Source organism: Pelophylax lessonae, assembly GCF_965119305.1.
Source record: "Pelophylax lessonae genome assembly, chromosome: 10".
NCBI lineage: Eukaryota > Metazoa > Chordata > Amphibia > Anura > Ranidae > Pelophylax > Pelophylax lessonae.
In genome coordinates, this window is record NC_138777.1 from 49545679 (window position 1) to 49568740 (window position 23062).

General features: G+C 40.9%; 1 protein-coding gene and 1 pseudogene across 2 annotated transcripts in view; one reads left to right on the forward strand and one right to left on the reverse strand.

Moving 5' to 3' along the window:
- FAR1 (fatty acyl-CoA reductase 1) overlaps window positions 1-23062 on the forward strand; it is a 104101-nt gene that overhangs the window by 59229 nt on the left and 21810 nt on the right. The window contains exons 4-8 of the mRNA XM_082270337.1: window positions 8-185; window positions 5393-5437; window positions 6488-6606; window positions 6720-6787; window positions 10106-10277. Coding sequence (XP_082126463.1) covers window positions 8-185; window positions 5393-5437; window positions 6488-6606; window positions 6720-6787; window positions 10106-10277 — 582 coding nt within the window. The remainder of the gene's footprint in view (window positions 1-7; window positions 186-5392; window positions 5438-6487; window positions 6607-6719; window positions 6788-10105; window positions 10278-23062) is intronic.
- On the reverse strand, window positions 15531-19550 carry LOC309565511 (annotated as a pseudogene). Its single transcript has 2 exons — window positions 19459-19550; window positions 15531-16053 (listed from the first exon to the last, which is right to left on the reverse strand). The product of its transcript is annotated as an uncharacterized misc_RNA (transcript).

A 23062-nucleotide genomic window follows, 5' to 3' on the forward strand; every position in this document is an offset into this window, starting at 1 on the left:
TTTATAGGTGGATGGAGGACAGCCTGGTGAACGACATAACCCCTAAACTCATAGGGGACAGGCCGAACACGTACACTTACACAAAAGCTCTGGCAGAGTATATAGTGCAACAGGAGGGACGTAAACTGAATATAGCCATTGTCAGACCCTCCATTGTTGGAGCCAGCTGGAAGGAACCGTTCCCTGTAAGCAATTATCTTGTCTGTCTTGTTTTCTTACAGTGAACATTCTTCTTCCTCTAGTGGTGTATTTTGTAAATTATTGACTTGCAGCTTTGCTTTTAAATTGAAGTAGAGAATTGCATACTTGTGTTAACCCTCATTTGGGTTCAGAAAGCTAAAGTACATTGACAAATGTTTTTGTTTAGGTTTTATGATAGGTTATTAAAAGAAATATAAACTGTTTTTTTTTTTGTTTTTTTTAAGCTGAAGTTGCGTTGTCCGTAATCTATCTTGCAGCATTGCCTTTTTTTTCAATATTTTGTTAAATCCCAGGGGCAAAATGTTCATTTAAATATATTCTTCAATAGCCACAAGGGAAATAAATCCAGTTTGTGTATACCAAATGCCTTTGGAAACCCGGATATCTCTTTATAAAAGTAGAAGTGACAGTTTTGATGTGCTGTACATAGGGGTCAATTCACTAACGTTTTACTGGATGTTGGGATAACATGGTCTTGTGACTCATTTGCATAAATGATCACATGCAGTTAAAAAAAAAAAGTCCAATTCATAAAATGATTATGCGGTATTTACCAGAAAATGAAAAATGTGTTGGTAAACATTGCCAAAAAACCATGTGGTAAACCCTTAAGTCCAATTCACGGTCGCCACGTCTATAACAATGGATGACTCCTCAGCTGTGTGTAAAGAAAACATGCCGGCAATTAGAAATTATGGGGAAAAAACAGCGAAGGACACAGATTCAACGAACACATAGGCTGCTTTGTATACTGAACAAAATGATAAAGGCAACACTTGTTTTTGCCCCTATTTTTCATGAGCTGAGCTCTCAAAGATCTAAAAAATAACAGGAATCATCTGTGAAGAGAACACCTCTCCAAAGTGGCAGACACCATCCAATGTGAGCATTTGCCACTCAAGTCGGTTACGATGATGAACTGCAGTCAGGTCGAGATGCGCTTCCCTGAGACGGTTTCTGACAGTTTGTGCAGAAATTCTTTGGTTATGCAAACCAATTGTTGCAGCAGCTGTGTGGGTGGCTGGCCTCAGATGATCTTGAAGGTGAAGATGCTGGATGTGGAGGTCCTGGGCTGGTGTGGTTACACTTGGTATGCGGTTGTGAGGCCAGGTCGTTGTAGTGCCAAATTCTCTGAGACGGCTTATGGTAGAGAAATGAACATTCATTTAACGGGCAACAGCTCTGGTGGACATTCCTGCAGTCAGCATGCCAAATACACGCTCCCTCAAAACTTGCGACATCTGTGGCATTGTGCTGTGTGATAAAACTGCACATTTTAGAGTGGCCTTTTATGGTGGACAGCCTAAGGCACACCTGTGCAATAATCATGCTGTCTACTCAGCATCTTGATATGCCACACCTGTGGGGTGGATGGATTATCTCGGCAAAGGAGAAGTGCTCACTAACACAGATTTGGACAGATTTGTGAACAATATTTGAGAGAAATAGGCCTTTTGTGTACATAGAAAAGGTCTTCGATCTTTGAGTTCAGCTCATGAAAAATGGGGGCAAAAACAAAAGTGTTGCGTTTATAATTTTGTTCAGTGTATTTAGACAGTATTTGTTCTGTCCGGAGTACAGCTTTAACTGCCTCCCACCCGCCATATAGGCAAATGACGGCGGGCGGGATGCTCTCTTGTTAGGTGATGACGTCCTATATTTTACCGTGATCGCTTGCAACTTGGCGATCACTGGCGACCCTGATTTCGGTAAAGAGCCGATGACGTGGCTCTTTACCCATGTGATCAGCTGTGTCCAGTCACAGCAGATCGCATGTAAACAAGGGGATGCCGTTTATCGGCTCTCCTCGCGTCACACTGACAGTGTGAGGAGAAGAGAGCTGACCAGCAACATCTCACAGGGGGAGACCTGTACAGATAACCAGGGCACTGATTATTAGTGCAGCCCCAACAGTGCCCAGCAGTGATTCCAATTTATGCCCATCAGCGATGCCAATCCATGGCACCTATGATTGCACAAAAGTGCCGCCTATCAGTGCTCATTGGTGCTGCCCATCAGTACTGCATGTTAGTGCCTCATCAGCGCCCATCAGTGAAGGATAAAAATTACTTATTTACGTAGAAAAGAAAAAAAACTTTTTAAGAAGAAAAAAAAAAAAAAAAACAGCGGTGATTAAATGCCACCAAAAGAAAGCTCTGTTTGTGGGGGAAAAAATTAATAATGGGTACAGCAGTGCATGACCCCGCAATTGTCATTCAAAGTGTGACAGTGCTCAAAGCTGAAAATTGGCCTGGGCAGGAAGGGGGTTAAAGTTCCCTGTAGGCAAGTGGTTAAACAGCGTTTAAAGGAAAAGCACAAAAATATGTTTGTTTTGGAAGTTCTTTAGGCCAAAAACACTTTTAAAGTAGAACTATGGGCAAAACTTTTTTTTTTTTTTTTAGTAAGAGGGTTCTAACCCCTGTCAGAGATAGATAGATATATATAGATATATATATAGATATATATATTATATATATAATATTTTTTTACCATCTGTGTTCCTTTGTGGACATTTACCTTTACTTCCTGTCTTACAGCCAAACATGAAGTGAGAGGAAATCCCAGCAAATTAAGGGAAGTCCTTGGGGACCGCCCCAGGTCACCAAAACTGGTGCACCCAAAATTTAAGATATTTCTTTTATTTTCAGTTTCAATGATAATGGTAAACAGGACAAATAGAGAGAGTGAATCTCCCTAACAGGGGCACAGACTGCAATAGAAACTGACAGGTGTTCTAATTCCCTTTTCATTCTGTTCAAAACTAAAAAAAAAGTTTTGCCTTTAGTTATACTTTAAGTAAACTCTACTGACTTGGTGAAACATTTTAAAATGTTCTAATCTGCTGTACCAACAAGGCAAAAGCCTAACTCTTTCATGATCGAAGGGTATCAATGTCTATTTACCCAGGCCAAATTTAGCAGTGATAGCATGTGTTGGTTAATTTGCCAATGACTCAAATTCATTTTCATCCCTTGATATTATTGAGGACCTATAAGCCTCAGTACACACTGCCAAGACTTGCAATGCGACTTTGCCAGGCGAGTTACAGTGTGGCTTTGCCAGGCGATCCCAGTGCGACTCCGGTGCAATTTGAAGCAACTTCAGGGAATGCCTGGGTAATCTTCTGTAATATCGGATCCAAATCAGATCAATTAAAATGAGGCTCCCACTTGGAGGCGACTTCTATTAACGTTTTAAGGCACAAGTTGGTTAGAAGTCATCTTGAGCCTCTTCAGTAGTGCTAAAAAGGAAAGCTATCATTAACTAAAATGGGATTTCACATGTCATGCTCCTTGGGTTCACACTGCCGTGAATTGAGGTCGGATCCCAAGTCGCGGCAGTGTGAACCAAGCAAAATGCTTTTATGTGGTATAGTTTAAAGCGGAGTTCCACCCAAAAATGGAATTTGCAGTTTAAGTCCTCCTGAGCCCCTGACATGCCACCTTTTGGCATGTGATTTTTTTTTTGGTGGGGGAACAGGTACCTAGATTTGACAGGTACCCGCTCCCACTTCTGCTCGGGCCACCTAGGTGGCTTGAGCAGAAGTTCTCCTCTCCGCCTCTCTACCTGCAATCTTCTGAGACACGTCGTAGAATAACATGGAGGGGCATTTTGAAGCTGCAAAAAAAAAAGTCTAACGCTCCTAAAAGCAGCTTTATAAGCGCCCTGTGTGCATGAGGCTTTAGGTCGCACGAGTGTGAAAGGGGCCTAAATTTAAATCCTGCTGTGTTGTGTGTATCTTGTTATTATTGATATAATGGAGGGAGGGAGGTTCTGTGGGCAAGTGATGTGTTGGTCAGACGTGGAGAATGGATGTTAGTGGTAGAGTAGTATGCTGTTCGATAGTAACCCAACGTTTAGATTGCGTGTGGAAAAACCGGTTGGTAATCCTGCTTGGGGCTGCCACTGTAAGGTAAAGGTCACAATGTGGGAGACCTGCTCCACCCTCTACCTTCTCATTTGACCAAGGTATCATAGCATAAACAGTCCGGAGATCAAGGGCAAAGAGAATAACTTTTTTTTATCATTTCAAATCCTTGATTGTCATTGTTTTAATTTATATGTACAGTTCAAAAGCTTCATGTTTTTAGTGGAAAGCTTGAGAAAATATCTCTGGAAAGGTCTGTGGGAGGGAAGTGTAATGTGTTAATTACATTTACCTCCATGCTGTGCTTTTCAATATCCTGCTTTCTTAAAACTGTGCCCGGAGCTCAGCAATACCATTAGCTCAATGTTTTCCTTCTCTGTAATTTTTTTTTTATTGAATTGGCAGAGTAGAATGGCAGTATAAATCTGTGTGGCTGTAACGAATAAATCTATTGAGAAAATAGCCGAAATTGCCCAAAGGCCAAAAGTCTTGCCCTTAGTGGTAGAGCTGTGCTCCAGGCACACTTTCATGAAAGCTTTCTTTCTGCCATGGAGGTAATTTTAATTGATACTTTCCGTTGTCTTTTCTAGATATATTTCCTGGAACTTTCTTTAACAGATTTCTCTGTTAATCAATTTGGAAAACCCCCAAAGTATAATACAACATCAACACCATGAATAAGAAAAATGTTGTCAGTAATATTTCTTGTAAAATAAAAAAGAATAGCGCACACATGCAAAAGAAATGACTATCAAATATGAAGACAATCCATCAATAAAAATGGGGATTTGGTCCCACCATATGGCCATATAGTGCTCAAGCCCACCACTGCGTCAAAGTACCCCATTATCAGTGGGTCCTACACTATCCATAAAAAAGGGGTGAATCCAGCCTCTCTAACCCTTGGAGATAACACTCTTTGCTGGGAGAGATGTGCTAATGCACTACAAGGGACTCTTCCTATATCTACTTGATAGTGGACACTGATAATATTTCTTGTGGTGGCACACTAAAATACACAAAACGAATGCTTGAGATAAGATTCTAACTTGGCATTTAATTTTTACATACTGTGTGACAACTGAAGGAAAGGGAATGGTGCTTCTGCCCAAATCAAGCAGACAAGGGTCACCTGTGGTTATTTAATCCTTTGGAAGACTTAAAAAAGAGTTTGGCAACAGCTGCATATTTCTTTGCTCCATAAATTATCACGTGTGGTATTTCACACAAGGTCTGACCATAGTGTTATCAGGTTACAATATCCATTCTCTGATGCAGACTTCTAATAATTGAAGATCATGTTTGTTCCTTTCTTTTTAATAGGGATGGATTGATAATTTCAATGGCCCAAGTGGTTTGTTCATTGCGGTAAGTAGATTCATTTTATATCTATACCATTTAAAGATTTTTACAATAATGAGCCTGCCTTCTTTAAACCAAACTCCAACCTGATGTAAAAAGTATCAAATAATACAGTTATGTAACCATTAGAAAATCAATAAATGTGTTTTATTTTAAAAGCATTTGAAGTGTAAATTGACCTTCACGAAAAGGCACACTATGCGGCCTCATATGGATCTAGTAGCATAGTGTGCTACTCCTACCTTCCAGTCAGGGCTTCCTTTTCCATGTAGTCCAAAACTGTTTTAAATGAAGTCTTAATAATCTGCAGTCTCTAATAGCTCTGTCCCAAGAACAGGCCAGCGCCCCCTAGTGCTATGGGAGGGAGTACTGTCCTGTTCTTTCTGGCTGCACATGTGCAGTGTTTTCTCTCTGTGATGACCAGGCAATGAGCAATTTTAGAAGAATTGGTCAACAATGACCGCTTCCATGTTTCTCTCATGATGGGTTTCCTTTTACCAGTACCTATTCATAATCAACTGAAATAAATCTTGATGTTTAAAGTGGTTGTAAAGGCAGAAGTTTTTTATCTTGATGCATTAAGATAAAAAAAAAAACCTTCTTTGTGCATGAGCCCCATCTCGATTCAGCGATGTTGTACAAGAGATTCAGCTGTCCGGGACTTTCCCTCCTGATTGGCTGAGACACTGCAGTGGGCGCCATTGGCTCCTGCTGTTATCAGCTAATCAGGAGAGGGCTGGGCCAGGTCGCAGCTCTGTGTCTGAATGGACACAGGGAGCTGGAAAATTGGCTCGGGTGCCCCCATAGCAAGCGGCTTGCTGTGGGGGCACTAAGCAGGAGGGAGGGGCCAGGAGCGCTGAAGCAGGAGCCAAGAAGAGGAGGATAATTGCTGCTCTGTGCAAAACCAACTGCACAGAGGAGGTAAGTATAACATGTTTGTTATTTTCATTTAACAAAAAAAAGACTTTAGTATAATTTTCATTTATTTGTGAGCAATGTTACGGTAGGTGCAAGTCAATTTCAGTTTTGACATTTTGTATTCTATACAAATTACAGGCAGGAAAGGGAATCCTTCGCACCATGAGAGCTTCCAACAATGCTGTGGCAGATCTGATCCCTGTAGACGTAGTTGTGAACACAACGTTAGCTGCTGCCTGGTATTCTGGAATTAATAGGTACAGAGCTTGTCAAAGATTCATCACTGACTTCTGTCTCAGTCACCTTGTGTAACTTCTCTCCAATGCCCGTTGTAATTTCTCCATATCCTTTTTCTTTTTTTTTTTTTTAGGCCTAAAAACATTATAGTATACAATTGTACGACCGGAGGCACAAATCCTTTCCACTGGGGTGAAGTTGGTATGACCTCTTCATTTTGTCTTGAAATGTTATGCTTTATAATCCTTAATGTTAATGGCAGGCTAGTTTCCTGGGGCAGATTTGCTACTGATTTTTTAGATCTTAATTTGCAGAAACTTTGCAGCCCTCAGTTATGGAATGCACTGCTGAATGTGCTGGTGTTTTATTTCCACATTTTCATTTTTTTAAGCTTACTTTAGTTCAGCATGTTTTTCTATTCTCTTCAGTTAATGCACAGGAATGACAATTAAATAATTTAATCAAGCTATAAATAAAATAGATCTTTTACTTGTGCATAGCTAAGTGTTCAGCCCATTCCAAAGTGACCACAGTCTTAAGGGCAATGCCAGATGTGATTTGCTCTTCATGGCTGGTAAAAAATGTAAAATACTGTTGGAAGGCCTTCACCAGAGATTTACCATAGGTATTCCATGGTCCTTTCAGGTTATTTGTAGGCCCAAGGCACCTTGTGTCAGTTTTCCATACAGTTGTGTAGTCAGTATTCTGTATTGATCCCTACACATCTAAGGACACACTGCACATTCATTATTGGGGTTTTATGTTGGGTGAGGTTTATTATTAGCCTAAGGTCTATTTTGCGAAAAAGAAGCGAGTCATGCCTAAACTTTAATAGTTATAGGTCAGTTTTATGACATTTGTTTTCACTTTCCAAAAACATTTGTCACAATACATGACAAATCCTAGACTATTATCCGTTATACTGAGACAGCACTGTATTAGAGCCGGTTCACATACAGGCCACCCCGACTTGCCGGGGCGACCTGTATAGTTGCGGTGCACACTGTGCACCGCGACCTCGGAGAGACCTGCATGGACTTCATATCATTGAAGTCAATGCAGGTCGCTCCGGGTCGCCCCAAAGAAGCTCAGGACCCTTTTTCTAAGTCGGAGCAACTTGTGTCGCTCCTATTAGAACGGGTCCTGTGCTAATCTATGGCAGGCGACTTGTCAGGCGACCAGGTCGCCTGACAAGTCGCCCCAGTGTGAACCGGCTCTTAGCCACATTTTAGTTTGCTTGTATTTTATTGTAACCTTGGGCAGAGCTTCTGGTGAGTGAGAAGCCTCAGCTTTGACTCATTCTCTTGTATGCATAACTGTTGACTTCAGTTATTAAGTTCTGTAATCGGGTTTTTTAGCTAGCAAAAGAGCCGTGTAAAACTTGAAAAGAGCCTCAAGCTCACCCTGCTGCCTGTTTAACATAATATTATACTGTATATGCAATATTTCAAAATTAATGGACTTGGGGGGGGGGGGGGGGAGGAATAGCCTTTTTAGTCCTGATCATAATAAAGAAAAAATAAATATATATATATATATATATATATATATATATATAATATAATATATATATACCGTATTTATTTGAGTATAGCGCGCAAAATTTTCTACCAAAAAAAGAAATCAAAGTTTAGGTGCGCGTTATAAACGAGGGGTGGGGTGGCAGTGGCGGCCGGTCCATTGAGGGCGCAGGCGAATTGTGAGTTTGCACTGCGCCTTTTCTGGGCTGCAGCCGCTCACTGTACGCGAGGGTGAAGAAAAAAAAAAACGTCCCCTCGTCGTGTACAGTGGGCGGCCCGAACTGGGGGTGAGAATTCTTATTATCCGCTGTATGGTCGCCGCTTCATTTCCTCGCCTCGCCCACACGTTACGGTAAGCATTGCTTTTGCGTACCGTAATTCAGTGTTCTTCATATTTTAATTGATATACTGGTACCCGTTAGATGGCAACTCAGGGTATCAAGAGAAAACGTTCTGCATATGACGCTTCATTCAAGCTCAAAGTTGTTGATCATGCTGAAATTCACAGAAATCGAGCAGCTAGCCGAGAAAGGTATTGTGTTTATCAGTTTACGTTGTCAATAAATGATTTTTATCATGGCCGCACGTGTTCAACAACGTTTTTTTGTCAATTACAATGCTTGGTGTGAAACAAAATTTTATACTGATTTTTAATCGAAAATTAGGGGTGCGCGTTATACTCGAATAAATACGGTATATACCAAATATACATTCCTATCTGTAGTGGTAGAGAAATATATTGGATAGAGGAAAGGTAGTCACTACTTTTTTGTTTTAACAAATATTAAAGGATCTTGCCCAGTGTGCTGATGAGGCCACATTCACCCATACTAGCAAATGTCACCCAGAAAAGAAGTCTTGACTGTGAATAAATTTGGTTTCACATTCATGATGCAAAAACTCTACATGTATGTGATGACAGGACCACGGAGTTAAACAATAAATTGCATAGCATAATATTATTTGCAGTGCTTGGACTTTCCTGTATGCTTTTCAGACATTTTATACTGCTCACCTGCCAACCTGAAGAATATATATATATATATATATAATATAAAAAGGCATAGAACTAGAAAAGAAATACAATCACCCCTGACTTTGCTCGCAAACCTTTTTACTGATACGGTTACTTTAACAAGCCATCTAATTTTAAAAAATGACAAATGGGCGACACATCTGTGCACATGAAAATATTTATTTGTCTAAAGCCAGAATCTTCACATGGTATGGGATAAGTCTTTGCTTGGGGCGTAAATGTATTACATCTTCATTCTGAAAGTTAATTTTTCCTTGTGGCGCAAGCAAAAAAAAATCTGTATCTCTTGGGTTACGCTATATTTGGGGTCACAGGAATAAAGTTTAAATATTAGTACAATTAACTGGTATACTTTTGGAGATTAAAGCTAGCCATACACTAGTAGAATGTAGTTTTCAAAGTTTCAGGAATGTTCGTTTTTGATTTTTGAATCATTGGTGGGGTCAAATCAGCGCTCGTTTTTGACAGCAAGAAAGAGAAAGTTCAAAGGAGCAGGATGGAATTTTTCTCAATCAAACGGTGAATGTGATTTTTCATTCTGGAACATGAATCGAATGTTAACAGTAAACAAAAGTACTTTTCAACAACATTTGGCTAGTTTACTGATGAGAATGTTTGTACGAACATTCATAAATCTACTAGTGTATGGCCAGCTTGAGTAATCCTTGCTGGTGGTTATTTAGAGAAGAAAATGATCTGGAAAGAAGATAAGAGGAACAGAAAAAGAGAAGCTACAGATAGGATCAAAGGGAAGTCAGACATAAACCAAGCTAAGCTTTCCTCCCCCTTAGTGTTGGGCATGTAGACATGACCATTGCAGGCTGTTGTCCCATGTTTTTTAGTTGGCAGACCCAGAATGTCCCAATTGTAGGGCTGATGTTTTATGGTGTTATGGTTAGAAAATCTGTGCACTTTTTCTTGACGTTCATTACATGGTTAAGCCATTGAACTTTTCTTTCTTAGAATACCATGTAATTTCTACTTTCAAGAGGAATCCTCTCGAACAGGCCTTCAGACGGCCCAATGTAAATCTAACCTCCAATCACCTATTATATCACTATTGGATTGCTGTAAGCCATAAGGCCCCAGCATTCCTGTATGATATCTACCTCAGGATTACTGGAAGAAGCCCAAGGTAATGGTGACTAGCTCTGTCATTTTTCTGTTCCTCTTACATGTCAAAACAGCCCATTTTTGTAACCAAGCACTCATGGTGATGGGTCATACGCTGTTGTTGTTAAGCATGTCTCCCTAACCCGTTACTAACCACTACACAGTAGGCAGGAATGGCTGGCCTGCAGGTTGAGTCCCTTGTTTACTGCACCAACATAAAATGTACTTGCTGATGTCTGTTCTTCAAAGTGTATTTTTTTTTCAGAAAACACTGGTTTAAACAGAACTTTTTACAAAGGACTCAAGGAAAAATATTTGAAGAGGATCGAATTTATATTTTAACAGTATAATTAACAGTTTGCTTGGTATTCCACTTTAGCCATTGTACTGCTTGATGCGTTGTTAAACATGCTGTAGTTGTATATGTAATTTAAAAAAAAGCAATTGTTCCACCTGCAAGACTGCAATGCTGGGCTGTCAGTGACCGCCCAGGTCTACTGGTATACCATGGAGCTGATTTAATTAACTACTGGGCTGCTGATGGCATCAGCGTTTCCAGCTGTGGTGACCATATTGGAAAAGGGCAAAGCACATTTAGCCTGGCCCTGCCCTTCTCATCAGCAAGAGATCGCTGCAGTGAAGATGAATTGCTTGTTCAGAAGCAGTGAACAATAGCCATTATAAATAATCTGTTGCTGCAGAGGTTATCATCTAATCGGATCTTGCACCCCGTGATGGGAAAAAAAGTGTAGTAAAACTATATAAACGGTGTCATCATACGAATTTCTTTCTGCTGAAACTTGACTCCAGCAGTTGTCCCATACAGATTTTTTTTTTACACCTGTTCACATTACAAAAAAAAATAGTCAATTAAAAAAAAAAATCCTCTAATGCAAAAAAAAAAATGCTCACGAAAAATCGCTCAAACGCTCGTTCGTGAGAGCAGACGATTGTGGAATCATGTAATGACAGATGAATCGTTCAATGGACATAAATTAATCGTTTTTTGTTTTCTTCACATATACCTAGTGCAAACAGTTTGGCCGAGAAACGGGGTGAAAACTTTCAAACCTGTCCTTCGTTTTTTGGGCTCAAAAACGTCACAACCGATTACTGGTTGGTGCCTATTAACTGGCTGAAAAAACGAAAGAACTGTCCAAATGACCGAATTTCAGATGATTTTCCTTATAGTTTATGGCCACCAAAAGTCTATCTTGGAAAAAAATGTCTAATATGTTTGAATAGATTGCACAGAAATAAAATTGACAAATCCTAAAGCATATTGGCATTAAAAATAATTGGGTGGGTCGTGTTTTTAATACTTCCTAAACACCTACCAATGCCGCTCAGAATTGTTAAAATAGGGAGCGGATGGAGGTGTTCACACTGCAGCGTTTGCGTTGTTTCAAGTTGCAATGAGGCAAAAAAAGCTGAATGCAGTGTTTGGCAGGTGTTGATGCTTTGCAACTGCCTCCCTTCACTTTTATTGAAATGCATCGCAAACACGCTGTAAACGCACCTATGGCATTTACAGTGCATTACGATGTGGTTGCAAAGCATCAAAAGTGATCCATTCCCATGCATCAAGATAAAAAGCCTTCTGTGTGTAGCAGTTACCCCTAATACTTACCTGAGCCTCATCTAGATCCAGAGATGTAGAAGTGTCTCAGCTGCCCAGGATTCCCCTCGTCATTGACTGAGAGAGCAGCACGGCGTCATTGGCTCCTGCTGCTGTCATTTAAAGTCAGTCAGCCAATGAGGAGAGAGAGAGAGGGCGGAGCTGGGCCACAGCTCCGTGTCTGAATTGGACACAGGGATTTGTGACTCTGCTCCGGTGCCCCCATAGCAAGAGGGACCCGAGAAGAGGAGGATCCGGGCTGTTCTGTGCAAAACCAACTGCACAGAGGAGGTAAGTATAACATGTTTGTTATTTTTAACAAAAATAAATGAGACTTTAGTATCACTATAAAGAAAAGCTCTGGGCATCTAAAGGATATGTGCGCCTTAAAATATTCCTTTTTTTGCCTTCTGCCTGACCTAAACAAACCACTCCCTCCCCAGTTGCATATGTATTTCAATCTGATAGTCATGGGCTTACATGGCTTTACATTATCCGCCGAAGGTTTTCTATGCACTGGATGCGCCAAAGCCTTAGTTCCCCATTAACTTTATGGGACCTTCGACACAGCCCCATAGTAAGCTACGATGAGCTACTGTGCACTCAGGCAGGCAAAAGACTTTCATGGCATGATGTAAACCCACTGGAGGCTTCAAGTATCCATCTGGGGAGGAGGGAGTTAGTTTAGGTCAGGGAAAGGGAGCAAAAAAGGGTAAGCACACTTTACCTAAAAGTGCATTTTTCTTTCGGGTTTGAAACCAACTTGCACGATTTAAAACCCGCATGTCAGCGCAAGTTCGGGGGCGATTTGACAGACATCAATGTGGGTTCCTTCACAGATGTTTGAGGTCTCCCTGAAGTCGCCCAAAAGTAGTGCAGAAACTACTTTTGGGAATCGGTACGGTGCCGCAAACTCTGCGTCGCACCGATTCAGCCGTTGCGGGAAATAGGCTCTGATTTGGCATGTGATTTGACATCTCAAATCGGCCCAATGTGAACCGGGGCTAAAGGTTCAGCTAACCAGGGAGCCACTGCTTGTGTAACGAGCACATAATCCTTTGTACAGATATTTTTACAAATGATATATGTGTTTTAAAACATTAGTACACATTGATCACATTTATTCACCTTATCATGATCATATATTTATCAACTTGTTAGCGTTTTATGTATACCTTTCCATACACCCTCTCCACCTCATTTATCCTTGAATCCTTTAAACTATTTCCAGTTGTAAATAGCCTGCTTCTTTAAATTTTAAAGAACAAAAATGTTTTGGGTAAAGTATAAACCTTATCGTCATTCCATATTATTTGTAGGTGTTAATATCATGGTTTTTATGCTGGTCCAGTAAATGTTTTCTCAGTCTGTGGACAATTTGTCAGTTAAAGGGAATGTATCATCATATTTAAAACTGGAAATCAACTTTTGTTCTGGTTCATTGACTGGTGACTGTCTTATCATTGGAAGGTTTTGCATGTTTTTTGTCCTTGGCAGATCATTTACCGTTTAGCTGGCAGTTATATAATCTTTTAAAATGGATCCAATATTTTAGTTTCACACTTCACTTTTTTGGAAAAGGCAAGTGTTAGGATTAGCAGTGTCTGTATTTGTGACGAAAATAAAAGCACCCTTAAGAGCCCATTCAGACTAGCGCGACACGACTTTGGGGGGCGACCTGTGAAGTCGCGTGCACCGCGACTTCGGTGCGACTTGCAGAGACTTCACGTAATGGAAGTCTATGCAAGTCGCCTCCAGGTCACCCCAAAGTAGTACAGGACCCTTTTTCTAAGTCGGAGCGACTTGTCGCTCCTTTTAGAACGGGTCCTGTGCTAATCAAAAGAACCGCGACCGAGCGCGACTTGTCAGGCTGACAAGTCGCCTGACTAGTCGCGCTAATGTGAATGGGCTCTTAAGGCGTGCCATGAAAAAAAAAACCTGCTTCTCCTGAGCTCCTGACTAGCTCAAATGATTTGTAACAGGAGGTTCATGGTTGGTCAGGTGCTCTCATTATAGGAGACTGCAGAAAAATCTTCTTTTCAGTCAGACACTCAGTTCACCAAGATAAATGTTTGCTTTTCTTTTTTATTTTTTATTTTTTTTCATTCCATATTTTGTATCTCATAAGTTTTCCCAAAAATTTAAATCCAGAGTTCTTACCATTCGCAAAAAGTGGCGCAAGTCTCTAACATCTAACAGATAAGTTTGAAATAAGTTTTAGGTGGACTAACCCTATGTTTCAATCTGTTGAGATGCTAATGTGCTCTAAACCAATTTGGTATGGCATGTAGCTTGAAAAGCTTAACAAGATACTAAACACACACTGTTTAATTTACATTATCCCTTCTCTTTATGCATGTGGATGATGGCACTGTAATTATTTAATTAAGAAAAAAATCTAAGTACCTTTTTTTCCTAATTGATATAGTGCCTTGAAAAATACTTAATGCCCCTTGAATTTCCACATTTTGTCATGTTTCAACCAAAAACTTAAATTTTTTGTTCTTGGGATTTTATGTAATAGAGCAACACAAAGTGGCACATAATTGTGAAGTGGAAGGAAAATGGTAAATGGTTTTCAAATTTTTTTTGCAAATATCTGAAAAGTGTGGCGTACATTTGTAGCTAGAGTCAATACTTTGTAGAACCACCTTTCGCTGCAACCACAGCTGCAAGTCTTTTTGGGGATGCCTCTACCAGCTTTGCACATCTAGAGAGTGACATTTTAGCCAATTCTTCTTTTCAAAATAGATCAGGCTCTGTCAGATTGCATAGAGAGTGTCTGTAAACAGCAATTTTCAAGTCTTGCCACAGATTCTCAATTGGATTGAGGTCTGGACTTTGATTGGGCCATTCTAACACATGAATATTCTTTGCTCTAAACCATTCCATTGTACAGCTGGGCAAATTTAGTCAGCCACCAATTGTGCAAGTTCTCTCACAAAAAAAGATGAGAGAGGCCTGTAATGTTCATCATAGGTATATTTCAACTATGAGAGGCAAAATGAGAAAAAAAAAATCCAGAAAATCACATTGTCTGATTTTAGAGAATTTATTTGCAAATTATGGTGGAAAAGAACTATTTGGTCAATAACAAAAGTTCATCTCAATACTTTGTTATATACCCTATGTTGGCAATGACAGAGGTCAAATGTTTTCTGTAAGTCTTCACAAGTTTTTCACACACTGTTGCTGGTATTTTGGCCTATTCCTCCATGCAGATCTCCTCTAGAGCAGTGATGTTTTGGGGCTGTCGCTGGGCAACAAGGACTTTCAACTCCCTCCAAAGGTTTTCTATGGGGTTGAGATCTGGAGACTGGCTAGGCCACTCCAGGACCTTGAAATGCTTCTTACGAAGCCACTCCTTCGTTGCCTGGGTGGTGTGTTTGGGATCATTGTCATGTTGAAAGACCCAGCCACGTTTCATCTTCAATGCCCTTGCTGAAGGAAGGAGGTTTTCACTCAAAATCTCACGATACATGGCCCCATTCATTCTTTCTTTTCCACGGATCTGTCTTCCTGTTTCCTTTGCAGAAAAACAGCCCTAAAGCATGATGTTTCCACCCCCATGCTTTACAGTAGGTATGGTGTTCTTTGGATGCAACTCAGCATTTCTTCTCCTCCAAACACGACGAGTTGAAATTTTACCAAAAAGTTCTACTTTGGTTTCATCCGACCATATGGCATTCTCCCATCCTCTTCTGGATCATCCAAATGCTCTCTAGCAAACTTCAGACGGCCTGGACATGTACTGGCTTAAGCAGGGGGAAAAAACTACTGCCACTGCAGGATTTGAGTCCCTGGCAGCATAGTTGTGTTACTGATGGTAGCCTTTGTTACTTTGGTCCCAGCTCTCTGGAGGTCATTCCCTAGGTCTCCCAGTGTGGTTCTGGGATTTTTGCTCACCGTTCTTGTGATCATTTTGACTCCATGGGGTGAGATCTTGCCTGGAGCCCCAGATCGAGGGAGATTACCGGTGGTCTTGTATGTCTTACATTTTCTAATAATTGCTCCCACAGTTGATTTCTTCAAACCAAGCTGCTTGCCTATTGCAGATTGTCTTCCCAGCCTGGTGCAGGTCTAAAATTTTGTTTCTGGTGTCCTTTGACAGCTCTTTGGTCTTGGCCATAGTGGAGTTTGGAGTGTGACCGTTTGAGGTTGTGGACAGGTGTCTTTTATACTGATAACAAGTTTAAACAGGTGCCATTAATACAGGTATTGAGTGGAGGACAGAGGAGCCTCTTAAAGACGAAGTTACAAGTCTGTGAGAGCCAGAAATCTTGCTTGTTTGTAGGTGACCAAATACTTATTTTACCAAGGAATTTCCCAATTCATTAGAAATCCTACAATGTGATTTCCTGGATTATTCCCCCCCCCCCCCTTTCTGTCTCTCATAGTTTAAGTGTACCTATGATGAAAATCACAGGCATCTCTCTCATCTTTTTAAGTTGGAAAACTTGCACAATTGGTGGCTGACTAAATACTTTTTTGCCCAACTGTAGCTCTGGCTGTATATTTAGAGTCGTTGTCCTGCTGGAAGGTGAACCTCCGCCCCAGTCAAGTCTTTTGCAGACTCAAACAGGTTTTCTAAGATTGCCCTTTTATGGCTCCATCCATCTTCTCATCAACTCTGGCCAGCTTCCCTGTCCCTGCTGAAGAAAAACATTCCCACAACAAGATGCTGCCACCACCATGTTTCACGGTGGGGATGGTGTTTTCAGGGTGATGTGCAGTGTTCGTTTTCCACCACACATAGCGTTTTGCTTTTAGGCCAAACAATTCAATTTTGGTCTCATCTGACCAGAACACCTTCTTCCACATGTTTGCTGTGTCCCCCACATGGCTTCTCGCAAACGGGACTTCCTATGGCTTTCTTTCCACAATGGCTTTCTTCTTGCCATTCTTCCATAAAGGCCAGATTTGTGGAGTGCACGACTAATAGTTGTCCTGTGGACAGATTCTCCCACCTGAGCCGTGGATCTCTGCAGCTTCTCCAGAGTTACCATGGGCCTCTTGGCTGCTTCTCTGATTAATGCTCTCCTTGCCCGGCCTGTCAGTTTAGGTGGACGGCCATGTCTTGGTAGGTTTGCAGTTGTGCCGAACTTTTTCCATTTTCATATGATGGATTGAACAGTGCTACGTGATATGTTCAATGCTTGGGATATTTTTTTATAATCTAACCCTGCTTTAAACTTCTCCACAACTTATCCCTGACCTGTCTGGTGTGTTCCTTGGCCTTCTGATGCTGTTTGTTCACCAAGGTTCTCTAGCAAACCTCTGAGGGCTTCACAGGATAGCAGTATTTATACTGAGATTAAATTGCACACAGGTGGACTCTACTAATTAGGTGACTTCTGAAGCCAATTGGTTCCACTAGATTTTAGTTGGGGGTATCAGAGTAAAGGGGGCTGAATACAAATGCACGCCACACTTTTCAGATATTTATTTGTAAAAATTTTAGAAAACCATTTATCATTTTCCTTACACTTCACAATTATGTGCCACACAAAATCCCAATAAAATATATTTCTGTTTTTTGTTGTAACATGACAAAATAAGGAACATTTCAAGAGGTATGAATACTTTTTCAAGGCACTGTATATAGCTGTGACATAACCCAGATCTTTCCAAGCCTGTTTGTAGGGAAACCTAAGCAGGAGGAGCTTTTAGTCCTCTGCTGCTGGTCACATGTTAAAAAAATAAATAAATAATATCAATAAACTGTTTAAAAATACAAATATATTCAAAATAAATATACTTTTTTTTTTTCTCTCAAGATGTAATATCCCACCCCCATTTGTGTTTAGCTGAATGGTGGGCTGTCATTTACCACTGTATATAGGCCCACATATGTGACTCTATAGTCACATGGGCTGCTCAGATGTGATAGGAAATGTTCAGGGTAGAAATACACTGAAAACTGAACATGTGCACTAGCTGCCAACACTGCTCTGCAAAATCCCAACTGCAGTGGGGACATGGTTAGGAGGGGGCGACAGAGAACAAACAGCAGGATAAACTATTTTTTTTTTCTTTGCAAATTACAGAAAACAAATCCCATAGTAACTTAGTGAGTATAAACAACATGTAATACGTCATAATAGTTTTTAATGATTTGGGTTTAGTGACACTTTAAGGCTCGGTTCACACTACGTCGCTCCGACTGAGGGGGCGACCTGTGAAGTCGCGTGCAGCACGACTTCTGCACGACTTGCACGGACTTCATAAAATGAATGTCTATGCAAGTCGCTCCGGCTCCTGTAGCAGTCAATGGACCGCGACGGTTCACGACTTGTCAGGCAGACCAAGTCGCCTGACAAGTCGTGCTAGTGTTAGGGTCCATTCAGACTAGCGCGACTTGCCAGCCTGACAAGTCGCGCTCGGTCGCTCGCCATTGATTAGCTCAGGACCCGTTCTAATAGGAGCGACACAAGTCGCTCCGACTTAGAAAAAGGGTCCTGTACTACTTTGGGGCGACCTGGAGGCGACTTGCATTGACTTCAATTATATGAAGTCTGTGCAAGTCGCGCCGAGACTTCACAGGTCCCCCCACCAAGTCGTGTCGCCCCAGTCTGAATGGGGTCTTATAGTTTTAGGAATTTGTTTATTTATTTATTTTTAAACAATTAACTAGTTCTAGATAAAATTTGATAATTCTATAGAGAATAGTGAAAACGTTAACACTACTGCCAGCAGGCTGGCCTATTGAGCGATCAAGATTAATTATGAGACATTGGACCCAGGAAACACTAAAACTTCAAATGAGACTTTCTCAGACATGAGCTAGAATTGAACAAGGTTTCCATTGTTAATGAGGTCATTCTCTTTACAGATGTTTAAAAAAAAAAAAAAATTGCCTCCTTGTTTATAGTTTCTTTGTGTGCGACCCAGTGTGTGTACATTTTTTTTTTTCTCACTGCATCTGATCCTTATTTTTCCTACAGAATATTATGTAAATGTATCCTTCAAGATGAATCCTTTAGAACAGGCTCTCAGGCGCCCCAATGTTAATCTTCGAAACAACCCCCTTTTGCATCATTACTGGACGGCTGTCAGTCATATAGTACCTGCAGTATTGTATGATGCTATTCTCAGGTTGACAGGTCAGAAACCCTGGTAAGGAGGTCACGATGAAAAACATTAGGAGGTGCGGTTAACCTGGTGGAGGCATGCTGAGAAGACGCAGGCTCAATGGCAAACCATGCTAAATTTTAATAGTTGGCCTATTTTACTGTCCTCGAAGCCTTTTTTACACTCCATATACAATTTTAAAGTTAATGTAAAGGGTAATCCTTTTTTTTTTTTTTTTCATGGTTGACTTTTTTACCGTTGCCTCCACTTTTTACTCTTCTTTTTTTTTTTTTGCTTGTTTTAATGCCATATTTATTGATACGTTGATTTACTTAAGGGTGTGAGTACTCAACCCAATGAGGTGGAAGAGCGAATGAAACCTTATCCATACACGGCTTGATGCCCTCAAAGAGGCACCTGGACCCCAAAGAGAATTTACCAGTAGATGGTCATTTCTGGTTTCCATGGAGGTGGATTACAGTGTATCCCATGCTCACAAGTCTTTTTGATTTACTGTAGAACAATGGTGGATAAATCCTCAGAGCCAATGAGCTTAAATTTTGAATCGGACACCAAAAGTATTAATATTTTAGAAGAATCGTACATGGTCCAATTAGGAAGTGCTCAGCCCTGCTTTAGCCATTCTGGTGACTTTTAGAATTAGAATCCTACTGATTTTTCAGAAAGAGAATGCTTGCTAATCCAAGCCTTTTGAGCAGTGACCACACCCGAATGACTATATGCTGGGCATTGGAACAGGTGAGCATGTGTAGGATCCGGCTGGACCCTCCTGGACTCCAGAAGCACTGGGCTTGGTCCCCACCTGAGATCAATTTTGTGTACATTCTCATGGATTGAATTACAATTCTGCTTCTTACCCATACAAAATGTCATATTTTATATTCGATATACATTTTGTAGATGACCGCAGAAGGATTGTAATTTTTCAGTGGAAATATTCCACAAAAGCGGTAAGAAGACAGTATGTGAATCGGCCCACCAGCATCTACACATTGCTGTAATATTAATTTTATTGGGACTGACCTTTACTAAACTCATTCCCTTACTAAATCGCACCATCATTTTGTTTCATCTCCAAACCCTCCCTGTTTCTCATCCCTCAAACTGTTGTCTCCTGTGACAGTTCTCAAGGCAGCAGGTTGTTTGATGGATCCACAGATAGACCCAGCTCTAGGGCCATTTAGCTAATGGAAGATCGAACTTGTGATCTCTGCAGTATTATTGGTTCTAGAGCGAGGTCTATCACTCTTCCCCTGCATATCTTTTAATTTTATCCTAATCTATTTTGCTCATTTACTTGTCCGTCAAATTGTAGCTTTCTGCAACAGTGTAAAAAGACCGCAGACTGCAGTTTGATGGATCCCCAGACAGACAAAGCTTTAGGGCGAAATAAAAATGCGAGATAGCTGACCTCAGTCAGACTTCATATGGCTTTTGTTCACTCTTAAAACATGTCTAACATTAGCTCTAAAGCCAGGTCTGTCACCCTTACAACTTTTCATTTATTTCTGGTCTATTTCTGTTTAGTTTATTTGTGTTTGAGTGTTTACTATTCAACCCTTAGTGTCTCAGCAGATTAACTTTCTAATTCTTGTGTCTGTTCTGTAATTGCCATCAAGCCTGTCATATTTCTCTGCATTAAGATGCTGCAACTATTAAAGTTTGCACTTTATTTTTATTTAATATATATTTTTTTTGTTATGGTTCAGCCATTTTCATATTTCTGAACAGATAGTAAAAGTTGTCTTTATGGATTCAAGAGCTTCTATATAGTGAGTTCAGTGCCAGAAGTTTTATTATGGATCATCATTGTTCTGCAAATATAGAATGGCTGAAAATGCTTGATTGAAGTGGATAAGAATTAACCTTTTTTTTATTTTTTCCATAGCGCTATTGCAGGTATAGTGTAATGTATATGATTTAACACACACTCTTAAAACAGTGGATCTATAGTTGTTGAGGAATTCAGTCCAAACGTGCAGCAGGGCATGGCAGGGACTAATAGCTCCTCAATGGCTCTAGACCTGTAGAGTGCCAGTACCTGCCTTAGAATGCTTTGTGTGTTCTTGACGACTAAGCCTGAGAAACATAGATGCCTAGTGTTGCATTCTAATGTCCTGGTATCACTGTCCCAATCTCAACTCTTTTTTTTATTTTTCCTTGCTTTGCTTGCAAAACTAAGTACAATCCCTTGTCTCGTTTTCTGTCAACTCATTCTGGAATATAGCAAACCTGCCTTTTTAGATTGGCTTCTTGAGCCCCCTTAGGAAAGCTTTTAATAGGTTCTCTAAATAGTCAGCTGATAATAGAAGCTGATTCATTGCCTGGGATTTGCAGAATGGAGCTGATCTAGCTATTTTTTTTTTCCCTCCTGTAAACTGTTCTTTCTCCTTTTCACTGCAGTGAGGCTCTTTCAGTATTTGGGTCACACTGAGGTAATACAACGCTGCAGGTCACACACTAATGAGCATCTTTCTTTATTTCCCTAGCTTGATCCAGCAGCTTGGTAGGTGCTGTTGTAGGATGGCAGACAGATGTCATAAAGGAAAACCGTACAAAAAATAAAGGAACAGAGCGCACACCGCCCTAGTGTAACACCATTTATTTGAAGTTAATAGAAGCCATAAAAACAGGTACTCACAAACAGATAGGAAGTCATGCATGGAAATAAATATCCCCCGATGATGTTTACAGGGCTCTCTCCTCCTAGCCTCGGCGGCTCAGCTGTTCGTCCTGCACTAGTCAGTGAGTATCGTACGGCTAAGCCAACCGCCTCGGATTACTCAAGGAGACTCGATGTGGTGAGGTTGAAGGTTGAGATCTGAAGAAGGAGGCTACGCCTCCGAAACGTTGTCCTTAGCAACCCCATGCAAGTCATGCTCTGGGTCCCGATCGTGGAGTCTCCCTCTGCTTAACCGCATTGTCAGTTTCTCTGAGCGGCTATAGCATCCGGCTCTTGGAGGGTGTGCGGCGGCGGCTGGACCGTGCGCAGGCTCACCACATCGAGTCTCCTTGAGTAATCCGAGGCGGTTGGCTTAGCCGTACGATACTCACTGACTAGTGCAGGACGAACAGCTGAGCCGCCGAGGCTAGGAGGAGAGAGCCCTGTAAACCTCATCGGGGGATATTTATTTCCATGCATGACTTCCTATCTGTTTGTGAGTACCTGTTTTTATGGCTTCTATTAACTTCAAATAAATGGTGTTACACTAGGGCGGTGTGCGCTCTGTTCCTTTATTTTTTGTACAGCTGCTTTGCCTCATATCCCATGGAGGGTTAGGAGAGCTGCCACGCTTCATTCATGTGTTTCACCACAGGCCATATTACAAGATTCCCCAGCTTGAGAATCAATCTCCAGGATCTGCGCAGGGACTGGTAATGTGTGTTTTCTCTATAAAGGAAAACCATACTGTGAGGAATGTAGTGGTTGATAACCTGCTTCTGAAGATGCTCCTTACTGTTGTGCTAACCCAATACTTTCTGAATCAGACCCAGAGCAAGAATGCAGTTAAATGAAGGCACAACCTGACCTGACCTGCATACTTGTTCTAGATCAATTACTTTGAAAGAACTAAAGCTATTGAATTAGTGTGGCAAAAAGGAAAGTAGATTTTCTAAAGTTGTCAGCAATTCCAGCTTCAATACTTACACAATACAGGTGTCCTGTCCTAGTATAGAGCTGCCATTGATGGCTACCTTCTTATAATGCTAGTTACCTGGCTTTCTTGCTTTAATACTTTTGAGTCCTAGAACCAGAACAAGCGAGCTGTGCGCATGTCAATTCTTTTATCTCCTGCCTTATTCCAGTCCAGAGACTCTGCACTGAATCTAATGTATCATCATGAGAGCCAAGGAACTAATTTTCTCAGTAGGTAGGGGTAGCAATAGTACTATACATAATGTTAGGTGCACGTTAACCCCTTCCCTTTCTTATGCTGGCCATACACTAGCCGAAATATCGGGCAAACTCATTTTCGAAAAACGAAAAATCGTCCGTGAGAGCAGACAATCGTGCCATCATGTAATGACCAAATTTCTAACGATAAATCGTTCAATGGACATCCGTTTTTCGTTCAGTTTGTCACATATGCCTAGGT